Source organism: Geotrypetes seraphini, chromosome 15, assembly GCF_902459505.1.
Source record: "Geotrypetes seraphini chromosome 15, aGeoSer1.1, whole genome shotgun sequence".
Taxonomy (NCBI): Eukaryota; Metazoa; Chordata; class Amphibia; order Gymnophiona; family Dermophiidae; genus Geotrypetes; species Geotrypetes seraphini.
The window spans coordinates 5,251,540-5,266,745 of record NC_047098.1 but is presented as its reverse complement, the minus strand read 5'-3'; the positions used below and the strand labels follow the sequence as shown (position 1 = coordinate 5,266,745).

Genomic DNA, 15,206 nt, shown 5'->3' with positions numbered 1-15,206 from the left:
GCTGGCAAAAAAATAAAAATAAAAATTCAATACCTCCACGTTTTGTTCCAAGAAAAATCCAGCTGTGAAACGTGTGTAAAGCGAGAAACGCAGAGCTCGGCCCCCACTGACTCTCAGCCTCAGGGTTGACCCCACCGGTTCCCAAAAAAAACAGAAGATAGTTTGCCTTAGGGCGCAATGAAAAAAAAAAAAAAAAAAAAAGGGTTAGGTGGCATCAGGATTTCAAAACAGGCATCTTGCACGAGAGAGTCCAAATGCCCCATCCTGAAATCTCCAATAGTCACAAGGTTACATGGAGAGAGCGAAATAACCCCCTCCCCCCCCCCCACACACACACACCCCAGGACTGTATCTGAAAACCAAACCAAGTCTGAGGAGGGATGAAGGTGGAGAAAGAAAAACCAGGGAAAAAAAAATCCATGAAACTCAGGGCTCCTTTTACGAAGGTTCACTAAGGGCTCCTTTTATGGGGATTATTAGCGCGTCAGACATTTCATCACGCGCTAACCCCTGCGGCAAGCCAAAAAACTAACGCCTCGTCGATGGAGGTGTTAGCGGCTAGCGCGCGCGGCAAGGCCCTAGCCCAGCTTTGTAAAAGGAGCCCTCGATGTTTCACATTCAACAACAAAAGTCATCACTCGTGACAGAATTGGTGAAACACAGGTTCACAATAAATTCCACGCACACAAGTTGTACAATACAATACTCATTAGTATATAAAATCTCTACAGAAGCTCATGTAAACCGCTCTGAATTGACTCCCCAGTCATTATAGTGATTTAGAAGCTCTGAGTAAATATAAACCTAAACATACATTATGGTAAATTAAAAAAACAAACAAACAGGTAAGAAGTTGCCATTGCAAGTCCAGAATGGATGCGTTTTAATCCTGAAAAATGCTAAATTTGCATGCTCTGAGAGCCACAGCTCTAATCCAGCTAGCTCGTTCTGTGCAAAAGAGACTAAAAAGTGTGAACCATGGAATACTGTTGTTTCATGTTACCGGCTGCTGGCGGTACAACATATTAACGTTCCCATAACATTATCTGTCCGTGTAACCAGAAAACGCATCTCATGCGTCGAGCATGTCAAGGAGCAAGGTGAGTGGAACAGTCGCCCTGCAAAAAGTCCTGCTTTCAGACAGGTGATACAAATGCACCTCTGTTCCCCTCCCCTCACCAACTTCCCCATTCAGCTGCTCAGGCAGGAAAACTGGTGGAACCAGTTGGAGGCACCGACTCACCGGAGAGATACACAGAGAGCATTCTTCTCGGACCAAAAGGTTTACGGGAAGCCGCAGGGAGCAGCCAGGATCCCTCCTCTGTCCCTACCGGGGCCTGGAGCCGAGGAGCTTCAAAATCAGAACACCTGACGTTTAGAAAAGAGCTGAAAGCGCACTGGGGCAGATATCTGGGAGAAGCTGCTGGGGTTCGAATTCTCTGGGGTAAATTAAGATGAACTGCACAATGCTTCAAATGTGTGTGTTTTACAGCCACAAGGAAAATGAGAAGTACCTGGATGAGAGGATTTAATAAATAAATAAGATAATACCATATATATATATGTGAATATAAACTAAAATTTGGGGGCCGGAAAAGTGGCTCAAAAATGGGGTTCTCGGTTTATATTCGAACCTCCTTTGGATGATGGTGCTTTTTTTTCCCCTCCCCTCCCCACCCGATGACCAACAATGCTATTTTCCACCCCTCCAGATACCCGGCTCTATTATCCTCCACCCCCTTCCAAAGACCGGCACGGCTATCTCTCCCCAGCTCCCGATGACCAGCCCTTCTATCCTCCACTATCCGCTCCCCCGTCCCCCAGACTGACATTGCACTTACAGTCCCAATGCTCCGGAAGCTGACACCTACGCTCCGTGTTGGGCTGAAGGCCCTTGAGCGTCTGCGCATGTTCAAGGCCAAGGATTCTTAAAAAGGAGTCCAGGAAGACTTGAGCATGTGAAGATACTCAAGGCCCTTCAGTCCGGCACAGCGTCAGCTTTTGGAGCTTCGGGACTGTGAATACGATGTCGGTCTGGGGCAGGCAGGTGCGGATAGCGGAGGACAGGTGTACCTAAGACGGTGGCCTCCTCTGAAGCAACTTCCTGTTTCCGTTTGGATGGACCGCAGAAAAGGAACGGTGCAGGGGAGACCGCGGGCGACAAAAAGAAGGAGACGGTGGCACATGGATAGCGGGAAGGTGGAGAGAAGGAAGAGATGGGACACATGGACGGAGGGAATTGGGGAAGGAGGGAAGAGATGGCTCACATGGACGGAGGGAAGTGGGGAAGGAGGGAAGAGATGGATCACATGGACGGAGGGAAGTGGGGAAGGAGGGAAGAGATGGCTCACATGGACGGAGGGAAGTGGGGAAGGAGGGAAGAGATGGCTCACATGGACGGAGGGAAGTGGGGAAGGAGGGAAGAGATGGCTCACATGGACGGAGGGAAGTGGGGAAGGAGGGAAGAGATGGCTCACATGGACGGAGGGAAGGGGAAGAGTTGGAAAGATAGATTTGAGATGGAGGCAGAAAACTGAATATGAAAATCAGGGCCAAAGATGGATGTGGTGCAAAAAGAGGAGAGGAAAGAAATGGCAAATGCATAAGGAGGCCTTGGAAACAGAGTTAAGAGCACAGAGGGAACAAGATGAGCAGAAAAATAGCAAAGGTAGGAAAATGGTTTTTATTTTCAATTTAGTGATTGAAATATGTGAACTCTGAAAATTTACATCTGTTAGTTTTATAATTTGGACTGTTCAGGAAGAGATGCACTGAGTGCAGAGTCTGGCATATTAGGGTTTCGCTTGTGTCCAATAGTACTTTTAGTTTGTGGGTTTGTATTTAAAAAGGGTTGGGTTTTTTTTTTCCTGTTTTCTGCATGTGTGACTACGGCCAGGCGTTCTGGTGGGGATGACAAATGACACCCACATATCCAAATTTCTAACCTCGGTTTATATTTGAGCCAACCTTTTCCCCTCGGTTTACCATCAGATCAGTTTATATTCGAGTATATTGGTTTTAATAAATAAGATCTATTGCCGATTCTTCGTAGAGCAGCAGTAGTGCAAAATTTTCCTCACGTAGGCTACAGAACAGATGGAGGGGAGGAGAAACCTGGTGGTTAGAGCAGCAGAAGCCAGAGTTCAGATTCCACCACGGCTCCTTGCGATCTTGGACAAGCCACTTAACTCTTTAGTGCTTCAGGTACAAACTAAGGGGGGGCCTTTTACCAAAAAGAGGTAAAAAGTGGCTTTACCGCACCCTTACCCACCACAGCGCAGCAGAACTTAGGGCTCCTTTTACGAAGGTGCGCCAGCGTCTTTGGCGCACGCAGGAAATTACCGCGTGCTACGCTTCTAGAACTAACGCCAGCTCAATGCTGGCGTTAAGGTCTAGCGCGCGCTATTTCTCACGTTAGAGCCCTAGCCCTCACTTTTAACACTAGGGTTAAAAGTGTTTATGTTTATTGAAAGCTTTTAACCGCACTTCGATATATCAACAGCATGGTGTGCAAAAATATATAAAAACAAGAAATGAAAAGACCGTCATATTAAATAGGAAAGCAGAGAAAAAAATAAGGAGAAAGAAAAGTAATCTAAAAAAAAAAAAAAAAATCTCATGGCTAGTTGGAACCTAAGAACAGTATCGGGCAGAGCTTTGGATTCTTGCCCAGAAATAGCTAAGAAGACAAAAAAATATATGTTTTTAGATTGAATCAGGTTGGGCAGACTGGATGGACCATTCGGGTCTTTATCTGCCGTCATCTACTATATTAATGAAAAAAATAAAAAACAGTTACATGAGGTAAAAACAGGCTTCTTGAGCCCGCGTATGATACCCGCGTGGTAAAATTTTACATTAAAAACAAATGATAAGATTTACCTATATTAGAGTAGTTTTGGGGAGAGAAAGGCGTGATTTTTATGCGCGCTTGTTAAAAGCCGATGTCGCTTCTCTCCTCCTCTCTTGCTTTATTTTCACGCCGGGCTTTGCAACACCAACTGCTCGCGCTGGGCTCATTGCGTTACGTTCCTGGCCCATGCGTGCATTGAGGCCTCTTTACTGCGCACGTGCCGAGCACTATCGATGGCGACGACGCGTGTAAATTTAGCGAACCTTTGCTACTGTCCGCCGACCTCATTTGCGTGTGCGATTTCTTGAGAACGACTCGCGCTTTTGAATTCGCTACAAGAACGCCGGCCACAGCACCCCCGTCGGTTTTTAATGCGGTTTTTTTTTGAGAATTCTGGCCTCAGTCCCTCAAGACCAACTCCCATAATGCGACACAAGCAAGCGGCTTTTACCTGCGCAGGTGCAAGAAGAACAAATGCACCCCTCAAAGTCTAATGTGCATTTCCTAACCACCCTTACTCAGGCTTTTTCCCCCACAATCTTAAAGTCCAATAAAATATTGCAGACTGAAAAAACAAGAAAGAAAGACTCAGAATCGACAAATAAAATAGAAGTGATACAGCGAGGAGGCAAAGAAACCACAAACACCCTCCCTAGATCCAGCAGATAACTCAGCACTAATAAATCGCTTCCGGCTGTTACTGCTCTGCTATTAAGCACAATAGATCAATACCCTTGGAGAAGGCTGCCAGCTTCCATCGCTAGCGAGAGCTGGCTGGCAGGCTGCACTTTTTAGAGCAGCAGCAGGTCTGCCTGTCTCCTTAATACGCAGATCCTTCATGCGTGCTAGGTGAGAGACTGCAGGGTCCCTGCTACCACCAGGAAGCAGAATTCAGGCAGCAAGAATAGCAAAGGGGGTTGAGATTATGACACCCCACTTTCCAGGTCTGTATTCTACTCCTGGAAAGAGCACATGTTCGGAATGCTGGCGCTGCTGTCCTGTTCATAATCAAAAACCTAGTCTAAACCTAAGTGAGACTAGAGCAGGAACAGCTGAAAACAACCAAATACAGCTAAGGAGAGATCTGGAGATGGAAACCACGGCTGTCTGAGTCTCTGAACCTACAGCGACATCACCTACTCAGAGGCACAGCCTGATGGTGGTTGCTATCATTCCTGTATAGCCGGTACAAACGGGGCTTCTATTCTTAGGGGTCTGTAAATTGTAAATGCACGCGTTTCTTTACGAGTTTATTTTCCAGCTAATCAAGGCTTCTCGGAGGGTGCAAAAAATAAAAAATAAAAAAAAAATCTATCATGTTACCTTTTTTAGGAACCTTTACAAATGGAATGAAATATGTATGTTTAAGGGATGGGCAGCCAGAAATTTCTCATTTCCTCTTCCTCCCTTTTTTAAATGGACGAGCAAGTGCTTTATGCATATACTGTCTACTTTCTGATCGTGAGGGCATGTGTGACCCATTACACCTGTGCAAATATCATGCACGGATACACTAACGGTGCAAATCGTATTGGTGAATGACATTTGTTTTCAAACGGCAGCCCTAGTATATTTTGTATCACTTAGGGCTCCTTTTACAAAGCCGCGTTAGCGGTTCAACTCGCGTAATAGCGCGCGCTAAATTGCCGGCCGTGCTAGCCGCTACCGCCTCCTCTCTAGCAGGCGGTAGTTTATCGGCTAGCGCGGGGCTTAGCGAGCGTTAAAAAAGTTGCACGCGATAAAGCCGCTAAAGCGGCTTCGTAAAAGGAGCCCTTAGTTGTTGTCAGCGCAGAAAAGGCACCGAGTGGACAAGGCGACCCCAGAGAGGACGAGCTCTCCTGTTCCAGGCTGCAGACTTTTTGACCTCTCATGGTTTTGACTTCCTGTCACAGAGCAGTGTGGGATTTGTAGTTCCGTTCCTGCCCATTGAGATCAGTGCTGCGAGTCCCTAATGCACTCGGATGGGATGGTCAGAAATCCAGGACAAGTCCCCAAATTTCCAGCACGGAACCAGATAACGTGTCACCTCTGCAAGCCAGGGAAGCAGTGACGTAGGACTAGTAGAAGTGGAGTTTCTCCAATAAACAAACATCTGTATTTTACCTTTTTGGCATATGGGGTGTCCTATCAGTTAAAAGCTCAAATCTGATGTCCTGCTGTAAATATAACCTTGACAAAAAAAACAAAACCAACAACTCTACAATCAATAATCAAAAGATAAACATCAAAAGTAGGATAATCAGATCCATGATGCTATCAATGCCAATTGACTGAATGTGATTCTGGGCTTCAAATAGCTTCACAAAAAAGAGGGGGAAAGACGTCAGACACCTTTTATGTCATTTCAAAACAACCCAAAGCACAACAACTGGGTGTAGAATGAACAAAGTATTGTTCCAAAGTTTGATAATCACAAAAAACAAAAAGGGAACAATGCACAGAAATTTTTAACACCTTTTGAACCCGAATGGTGCTCAGAATCCACGGATGGATTGGAAAAAGCTCAGCATGGGGAACAAACCCCTAAAGCATTTTTCACAGAATCTATCGTTGCGCCACCGATTTAGGTAGAAAGGTGATTAAAAGTGTTTCTTAAAAACCGGTGTAATATTATTATGGACATTTAAGCTAAGTCTGATTAAGTTCACTATTTTTGAAGCTTTTATGCATTGGATATTTATGGACATATAATAATATTACACCGGTTTTTAAGAAACACTTTTAATCACCTTTCTACCTAAATCGGGGGTGCAATGATAGATTCTGTGAAAAATGCTTTAGGGGTTTGTTCCCCATGCTGAGCTTTTTCCAATCCATCCGAGGATTCTGAGCACCATTCGGGTTCAAAAGGTGTTAAAAATTTCTGGGCATTGTTCCCTTTTTGTTTTTTGTGATTATCAAACTTTGGAACAATACTTTGTTCATTCTACACCCAGTTGTTGTGCTTTGGGTTGTTTTGAAATGACATAAAAGGTGTCTGACGTCTTTTCCCCTCTTTTTTGTGAAGCTATTTGAAGCCCAGAATCACATTCAGTCAATTGGCATTGATAGCATCATGGATCTGATTATCCTATGGTTGGAAAAATTTTTGGGTAATTCTACTTTTGAGGTTTATCGACTGTAAATATAAGCCATCTTACCACTCAATGTACTAACGTTAATTGTACTGGAATATCTTACGATTAGTCAAGGTACACTGAAAAGTGCTCAGGCAGCTGGGAAAGCTCTCCTAGGCTATGAAAGGGAGCACAGGCAGACTGAGCGAACTGTTCCTCTGGAACAAACTACCTGAGATCGTTAGGTCTACTGAACTTCAGGAAGGCAATAAAAACCTACCTCTTCCCTGACCCTCTATGGAGTGCACCAACCCAAATTTCCTGAACCTTATGAAAAAGGACACTGACCCTCCATACCATGCACTGTCGCACATTATATTGGCCATCGTACGAGGCCTGTTCACAAAGTTCCAGGAAAGTCTGAATTGCACACCAACAGGAAGTTCTTTTGAGACACGCTAGGTGCCGTTGAGTAGCTCATGAGTAACCTCCTGTTTTCTGTTTGTTGATATCTGTTTTCGTCTCTGAGCTACAGCAGTTTTCATGATCAGCTATTTTTCATCATCTACGACCTCAATGAGCAGCGCTACATCGTGACGTCCTGTTTTAAATTGGGCAAGACCACTACAGAAACTTATGAAATGTTGAAAGTGGCGTATGGGGAACATGTCATGAGTCGTGGAAGGTGTTTTGAATGGTAGTCATGCTTCAAACATGGTTGTGAATCAGTGAAAGATGATTCACGAACTGGAAGACCATCAATGTCAACTGATGATGGTCATGTTGATCAAGTGAGGGTTCTTGTGCAAGCTAATCAGCGATTAACTGTTAGAGACTTGGCAGAGGAATACAACACCTCCATTGGTTCAAGACACAACATTCTAACAGAGAAGTTGGGGATGTCTCACATTTGTTCTACAGTTGATGATCGACAATCAAAAGAACCGCCGCACAAAACGTGATGACAGTTCTTCCTCAGCCACTTTACTCTCCTAAATTTAAATCCATGCTGAAAGGAAAGTGATTCAACACCGTTGAAGACAAAGCAAAATTCGATGCAGCAACTTTTGGCGATTCCCGAAGGCGCATTTAAGGACCGTTTCCAGAAGTGGAAATGATGTTGGGAAAAGTGCATATGTAGGGAAGGGGAGTATTTTGAAGGTGACCCAATGGAATAAGAAGTAAGATTTTGAATGGACCTCGTATAATGCCTCCACTGTGGAAAATCCCACCATAGGGATCTCAAAGTCCCTCCTTGAGGGCCGCAATCCAGTCGGGTTTTCAGGATTTCCCCAATGAATATGCACTGAAAGCAGTGCGTGCACATAGATCTCATGCATATTCATTGGGGAAATCCTGAAAACCCGACTGGATTGCGGCCCTCGAGGAGGGACTTTGACACCCCTGCACCATACCATGTACTGTCACACATTACATTGCCCAAGTCACCTCCGATAATATAATCTATAGCCTCCACTGTTCATACTAGGTCAGCCACACTTGTAATACTATCCCCCCCCCCACCTCCCCTTTTACAAAACTGCTTCCGTGGTTTTGTAAAAGGGGGGGGTCTGTTTGCCATGCTATGCCCATCATGCTACATCTCACCATGTCATGTTATGTTTTTTACCATGATTTGGGGTCCTTTTACTAAGGCACGCGCCCATTATATTCTACGCAGGCGCTAAAACGAAGAGGGGGTTCGTTAGCTACGTTTATGCCATCTTCACCCAAAAAATGTCCTGCCATGTCATGTTTGCCATCACTCTGTATAAATACACTTTAATATGTAAGTAAACTTGTAACCCGTTCTGAGCTTTCCTGAGAGGCCGGGATATAAACCCAAATCAAGATATTGTAGAAAGAAGCGCATGCAGTTTTTCTATTGATTAAAGATATCTCTGCTTTCTTTCGCCAGGGGTTACTGAAGGCCAGAACAAAGCCCAGCTAATTCAAATGTTTTGCGATTTTCCCAAAGCTCAAACTTGCAACGTTCTAGTGGGTTCCAAATTTGACACAACTAGTTTTCCCATCCCGAGCAGAAATGCAACTGTTTTTCTTAGTTCTTTAAAGCAACCCCCCCCCCCCCAGCCAAACTGCTAAGGAGCCACAGATCTTGTTAGGAAAAGATCCTCAAATTAAAGCATCTCCATCCGAGACCGAAACCACAGCCCCTGGCTGCCACCCAGCACCCTGAAACTCCTCTTCCCAGCCCATTTGCAGTGGTTTAACGTGCACCAGCGATGAGGTCTTGTATGCACTGGCCATGGAGCGATTTTCCATAGGAAATGACAGCGCATCAGCCTGTCTCTCCTTGCACTTCCCTAGGGCACAACCTTCTCTTGTATGTGTTGCCTAAAAACTGGTTTTTCACATGTAATGTGATTTTCCCCTACATCATGGGCCTTCATACCACCATTCCATCACTTACAGACCCCCCTTCTCGGCTCTCAGGAACACACTCCAGTGCCCCCGTCACCTCTAACTCAGCTCACTTGACTGTACAGGGATTAAAGGTCTTTGCCCAAAGCATCGAGTACAAACATGGGAGAAGGGCCCCCCCCCCCTCAAAAATCTTTTTTTCAGCCTAAATCCCTTGCAAACCCACATTTTAAGAACAGGCCCAGAAGAAGCTGGAACCTCTCAATTCCAAATCAGAAAATACATGAATATTCATTGTTTTGAGGTTCTGTATTTATTTACGCTTGATTACACACTAATCCGTGACGCTCCGAGCGAGTTACATTCAAATTCATCCCTCGACCTCCCTACCTCAACCCCAACATAAGTTCCAGGCAAATCCCACCCTTTTAATCCACCTTTCCACCCCATTCTCAAAGGATTTCAAATAGGAATAGGTGAATTACAATAGACTAATCTCATCCAAAATCCCACCCCCACCACAAACCCAACAACACATAATAACAAAATCACCACAGATCTTTTACTCTATCCCAATTTCCTGCATATCAAACCCCATATTCCCTGCAAGACTGCGATGCGTCCCCCTGAAACTATGTTATACTCAAGGGTAAATGTCACACAGAGGAGCAAAAAACACCATCTCCCCTCCTCAAACGTGCACAGCTCTCCTTTGAGCAGACGCACCGGCGGAGACGTTTCAGTAACCACATGGAAATAAAAATGACAGCAGATATACATGAGAAATTCGCCAAGAACAAAGGTTAAAGCAGCTGGACCACAGCCATCAAATTAGACAGAAAGAGACATCCAGAAATGTGGTATATATGTACACACACACACACACAAGGCACATACACACTCCGTGCGCCTGGGAAAGAGACGTTGGACATATGTTTTTCTACAGCATAAAGGCAGTAACTTATTCTTAGGATGATTCAGGCAGAGCCATAGCCAGATGGGACCTCAAAGCTGCCTCCCTAAAAGATCTTTTCTGGTTCCCTCAGACCACTTCTCTTCCCCTCAGTCCATTTGTGGCTAGGAACACCTTATGTCTGTATCACCCTGGGAGTCGTCGGACAGACAGACCGAAGGCTGGGAGGGCAAACTAGATAACCCCTTACACCACACTCTGAACTCTCCTAGGCCCCCCCCCCCCCGACTCTCTGTGTAACCCTCAGGGAGTCAGTTTAGCTGTTGTTCCTCAGGCACTGTCTCTATGTTCTCCTTGGGGACACTATTCCCTCCAACTGTATTGCCAGTGGGGGAGGGGGTGCTGCTTCAATACTGTGGTTCCGTTCACTAGAAACAGGCAGGTTTCCCGGAGTACTGCAGATCTGTCCTTTACTATAGAAAATGTGATAGCGAAACAGCACCCCCCACTGGCAGGGCTGTAGGTGGAGGCCTTCTGCTCAGCTTAGAGGGAACAGTGCTCGGGGAGTCACTTACTGTCCCTGTGTGACCCTGGGAGGGGGGGGGGAGTCGTTTTCTCCAATCAAGATCCCACCTAAAGCATATACTCGTAATTCTAATAAAAAATTGGAGGGAAAAAAGCCTCAGAACCCCATTGGAGAAAATAAAAAGCTATAAATCTCCGAAATATTGGGGTAGGTATAGGTTAAAAAAATCTCCTCTAGGTTAAATATCAAAGCAAGATGCTTAAACGGCACTATAAATTATTATACAAAAAATTGTATAACTCAACGTCTGAACTGTAGAACGTCTCCTTGTATTGAGAAAGGTCCAGCCGATGCGTTTCGCTTGAAAGCTGCTTCAGGGCCAAAAAGGACCAAATCACTCCAAATGGGTTTTCAATCATTCACTCACTGAATATTTTGGATATTTACAGCTTTGTTCTCCGATGCGGTTCCGAGGCTTTTTCCAATTTATGGCTAGAATCAATCTAAGGATGCTTTTGGCTGGGCTCTTGAGCAGATTTCATTCCACCATTCCTTTCCTGGTGGCGTCACTTTCTCCATCACCGACTCTGTTGAACCCTGGAGAAGTCGCTTTTCTCCCTTTGCTTCAGCCCTCAAATCTTTTTTTTTTTTGGACCCTGAGGGGAGGTGGTGGGGGGGGGGACCCTGTCTCTCCCTTTGTTAAAGGTGCCCTAATCTGGCTGTTCTTCTAAGCACATCTCCCGAGTGTCTTTGGAGCTCCAAAATCCCTTTGGATTTAATAACTTATATCCACCAGGGCAAACACAGTCATTTGTGTAAACAGCTGTTCAAACACGCCACCGAGAAAAGTGTTTCTACCAATTACATCAATTCCACAAAAGTCTTGGAAATGCCTTGGCTTATTGGCGGTTTATTATCGGAGTTCAGTAAATCATGATTTTCTCGACCAGGAAAACACTCGAGATGGTGGCCAGCGTGCAGAGAGACGGCAGAAATGTGCACACACGTAGCAACCACACACACACTGTCCCCCCCCCCCTCCTCCATCATTTGCTCCTCTGTAGAACAGATTCCCTAGTATTGGGGGGGGGGGGTTAAAGCAGACCTGGCACTTCTCTGCTCCCTTAGCACTGAAGGGAAGTTCCAGTCTTCTTTTCCCACCCATGATAGCATTTGGATGAGGAGAGAGGGTGTCTCATCATTTTCTCCCCTCCCCTGCAGCTCCAGACAGCATCCTGCTCCAGTAGCCAGCCCCTTCTCAAGCCAGCCCAGGCCCTCACCCATCCAAAAGCTCCAGGAGCTAGCAGGGGGCAACCTCCCCCCCCCCCACTTCCTCTCCCCTGCAGCCAGCCCTAGGATTCCCTCCCTGCCCCCCTTGCTTCAAAAGGAATGCAGTTGTCAAATGTCCATGCTCCAGGTCTAATGGGCTGTTCAGTGCACCCTGCTATTAACTCCATCTACCTACTGGTAATTAGAAACACTCCCAGTCCTTCTGGAGGGTTTAAGATCCATCTCCCTGCCAAAGAAACATTCACCCTTTTGCCAAACTCCAGTACTGCAAATATCCCCTCAGACCACACAACCCTCGACTGAGTCACTAGCCAGAGCTGTCCCACTGGGCAGCAGTCTCTGGCCAACCCCCCTGCACCCAGGGCCAGCTGGCAACCCAGCTCAGTCCTGCCCATACACGACCACCCTAAGTGGCAGGCGTGCTGCCCACAATCTATGGTGGACCGCCAATACAATCCCAACAGGATCTGCTGGACAGAGATTTAAAAACACACACTGGGGGGTGGGGGGGTGATTTAGCAGAAGAAAAAGCAAATTCTCGAATCCCCCCCCCCAGTCCATACACATCCAGAAGGGACCAGCAAACAAGTGTTCTCAACTGCTCTTGCACACCAAGAGAAAATAAGCCCCACAACAAGCTGGGCCCCTCTGGCACACGAACCATCAGCTCATCGGTTCAGGGATACCCCACAGAGTCAGAACCTCATTCATGCGCCCACTAGGTAGCGTTTCCAGTTCCTGGGGGCAGAAGGGAAGAAGCACCACCAGAGTGCCAGAGCTATGGGGCAACCTAGCCCAGGCCCCAGGACCACAACTGAAGCATGCACAGACCCGCCCATCCCTTGCACCCTGATCAGCCCTCGGGGGCAAGGGCCACCGGGAACAAACTTTGCAACCGAGCACGTCCCATGCCGGGGCCGGTCCTGCGGGACCCCCAGCCCCATCACTCACCTTCCACAGCCAGAACCAGAGGCAGCAGCATGCAGGAGAGCCAGAGCAGCTCCATGGCGCGGGCATCAGAGGCAGGAGGCGCTGCCAGCCATGGGGGCAGGGGAGAGAGGGGCACGGAGCTGCCTCCCCGCATTCGCAGCCATGCAGACTGGGCAGAGACAAGCAGAAGCTTAAAGGCAGGCGAAGGAGCGGCCAAGTGAAACCAGGGAAGGGGGGGACAGCGAGGCTCAGCCGGGAACTGCCCCCACACCCAGGCCACCTCCCTGCAGCCAGACCCAGCCCTGCCCTCCACCTCCAACATTAGGGGCGAGGGGGCGGGGCGAGGGGCTTCCAGCCGGGCTTCCAGGTGGACAAAGGGAAGCCGGGCTCTGACTCCCCCCTCCAGGAGAATGGGCTGGCCCAGAGCAGCCTGTCAGCCGGAGAAAGCTGTGATTGCAGTCCGTGTGGCTCAGGGTTTCTGTAGCGCTGCAAAGAGAGGAGGGGGGGGGAGAGAGAGGGACTCAGAAAGCACCGATCCCTGGAGATGGGCAGAGAGAAAGGAGAGAAGGAGGGAGGGGAGAGGGCCTTAGAAAGCACAGATCCTGAAGATGGGGAGAGAGGGGCTTAGAATGCACAGATCCTGAAAATGGGGAGAAAGGGGCTTAGAAAGCACAGATCCTAAAGATGGGGAGAGAGGGGCTTAGAAAGCACCGATCCCTGGAAATGGGCAGAGAGAAAGGAGAGAGGGAGGGAGGGGAGAGGGCCTTAGAAAGCACAGATCCTGAAGATGGGGAGAGAGGAGGGGGAGAGAGGGGCTTAGAAAGCACCGATCCTGAAGATGGGGAAAGAGGAGGGGGAGAGAGGGGCTTAGAAAGCACAGATCCTGAAGATGGTGAGAGAGGAGGGGGAGAGGGGCTTAGAAAGCACCGATCCCTGGAGATGGGCAGAGAGAAAGGAAACGGGGAGGGAGGGGAGAGGACCTGAGAAAGCACAAATCCTGAAGATGGGGAGAGAGGGGGGGGGAGATAGGGTCTTAGAAAGCACTGATCCCTGGAGATGGGCAGAGATAAAGGAGAGGGAGGATGGCCTTAGAAAGCACAGACCCCAAAGATGGACAGAGGAGGAAAGGGAGGAATAGAGAGGAGGGGGCTAAGAAAGCACAGTTCCCAAGAGATGAGCAAACTGAGGAGGGGAAGGGAAGGGGAGGGGGCCTTAGAAAGAACAGTTCCTGAAGATGGACAGAGGAGGAAAGGGGGAATAGAGAGGAGGGGGCTAAGAAAGCACAGATCCTGAAGATGGGGGAGAGAGGAGGGGAAAAGAGGACTTAGAAAGCATTGATCCCCTAGAGATGAGCAAACTGAGGAGAGGGGGAAGGAGAGAGGGCCTTAGAAAGCACAGTTCCTGAAGATGGGGAAAGAGGAGGGGGAGAGAGGGACTTAGAAAGCACAGATCCTGAAGATGGGGAGAGAGGAGGGGGGAGAAAGGGGCTTAGAAAGCACCAATCCCTGGAGATAGGCAGAGAGAAAGGAGAAGGGGAGGGAGGAGAGAGGGCCTTAGAAAGCACAGATCCTGAAGATGGACAGAGGAGGAAAGGAGGAAATAGAGAGGAGGGGGCTAAGAAAGCACAGATCCTGAAGATGGGGGAGAGAGGAGGGGGGGAAAGAGGACTTAGAAAGCATTGACCCCCTAGAGATGAGCAAACTGAGGAGAGGGGGAAGGAGAAAGGGCCTTAGAAAGCACAGATCCTGAAGATAGGGGGAGAGGAGGTGGGAGAGAGGGGCTTAGAAAACACCGATTCCTGGAGATGGACAGAGAGAAGGGAGAGGTCCTTAGAAAGCACAGATCCTGAAGATGGACAGATGAGGAAAGGGAGGAATAGAGAGGAGGGGGCTAAGAAATCACAGATCCTGGAGATGGGGAAGAGGGCTTAGAAAGCATAGACCCCCCCCCCTAGAGATGAGCAAACTGAGGAGAGAGGGAAAGAGAGGAGGGGGAAGGAGAGAGGGCCTTAGAAAGCGCAGATCCCCGAAGATGGGTAGAGAGACAGGCAGAAGGAGGTGAGAGGGGCTTAGAAAGCACAGAGATCCCTGGAGAAAGGAGAGCTTGAAGAAGATGGGTGGGAGGGAAAGAGAGACAAGGAGAACAGGATCTTGGGTTTTGGCATTTCAGTTTACTTTTCCCATTATCCATTTTTCTCTTTATTCATCATTTTATATATTGTTATTTTAGACAACATTTAGAAATTGTCTGGCCAAT

The 15,206-nt window shown here is 47.6% G+C and overlaps 1 protein-coding gene across 5 annotated transcripts in view; it reads right to left on the bottom strand.

Moving 5' to 3' along the window:
- Positions 1–13,221, bottom strand: part of EPHB2 (EPH receptor B2) — a 376,554-nt gene extending 363,333 nt beyond the window's left edge. The window contains exon 1 of one of the 5 annotated variants that reach the window (XM_033922330.1): positions 12,972–13,221. In XM_033922330.1, the coding sequence (XP_033778221.1) occupies positions 12,972–13,104 (133 nt within the window). In that variant the 5' untranslated portion in view covers positions 13,105–13,221. The remainder of the gene's footprint in view (positions 1–12,971) is intronic. The other 4 variants (XM_033922329.1, XM_033922324.1, XM_033922323.1 and 1 more) reach the window with 4 other exon arrangements.
- Positions 13,222–15,206: the final 1,985 nt, after the last annotated feature.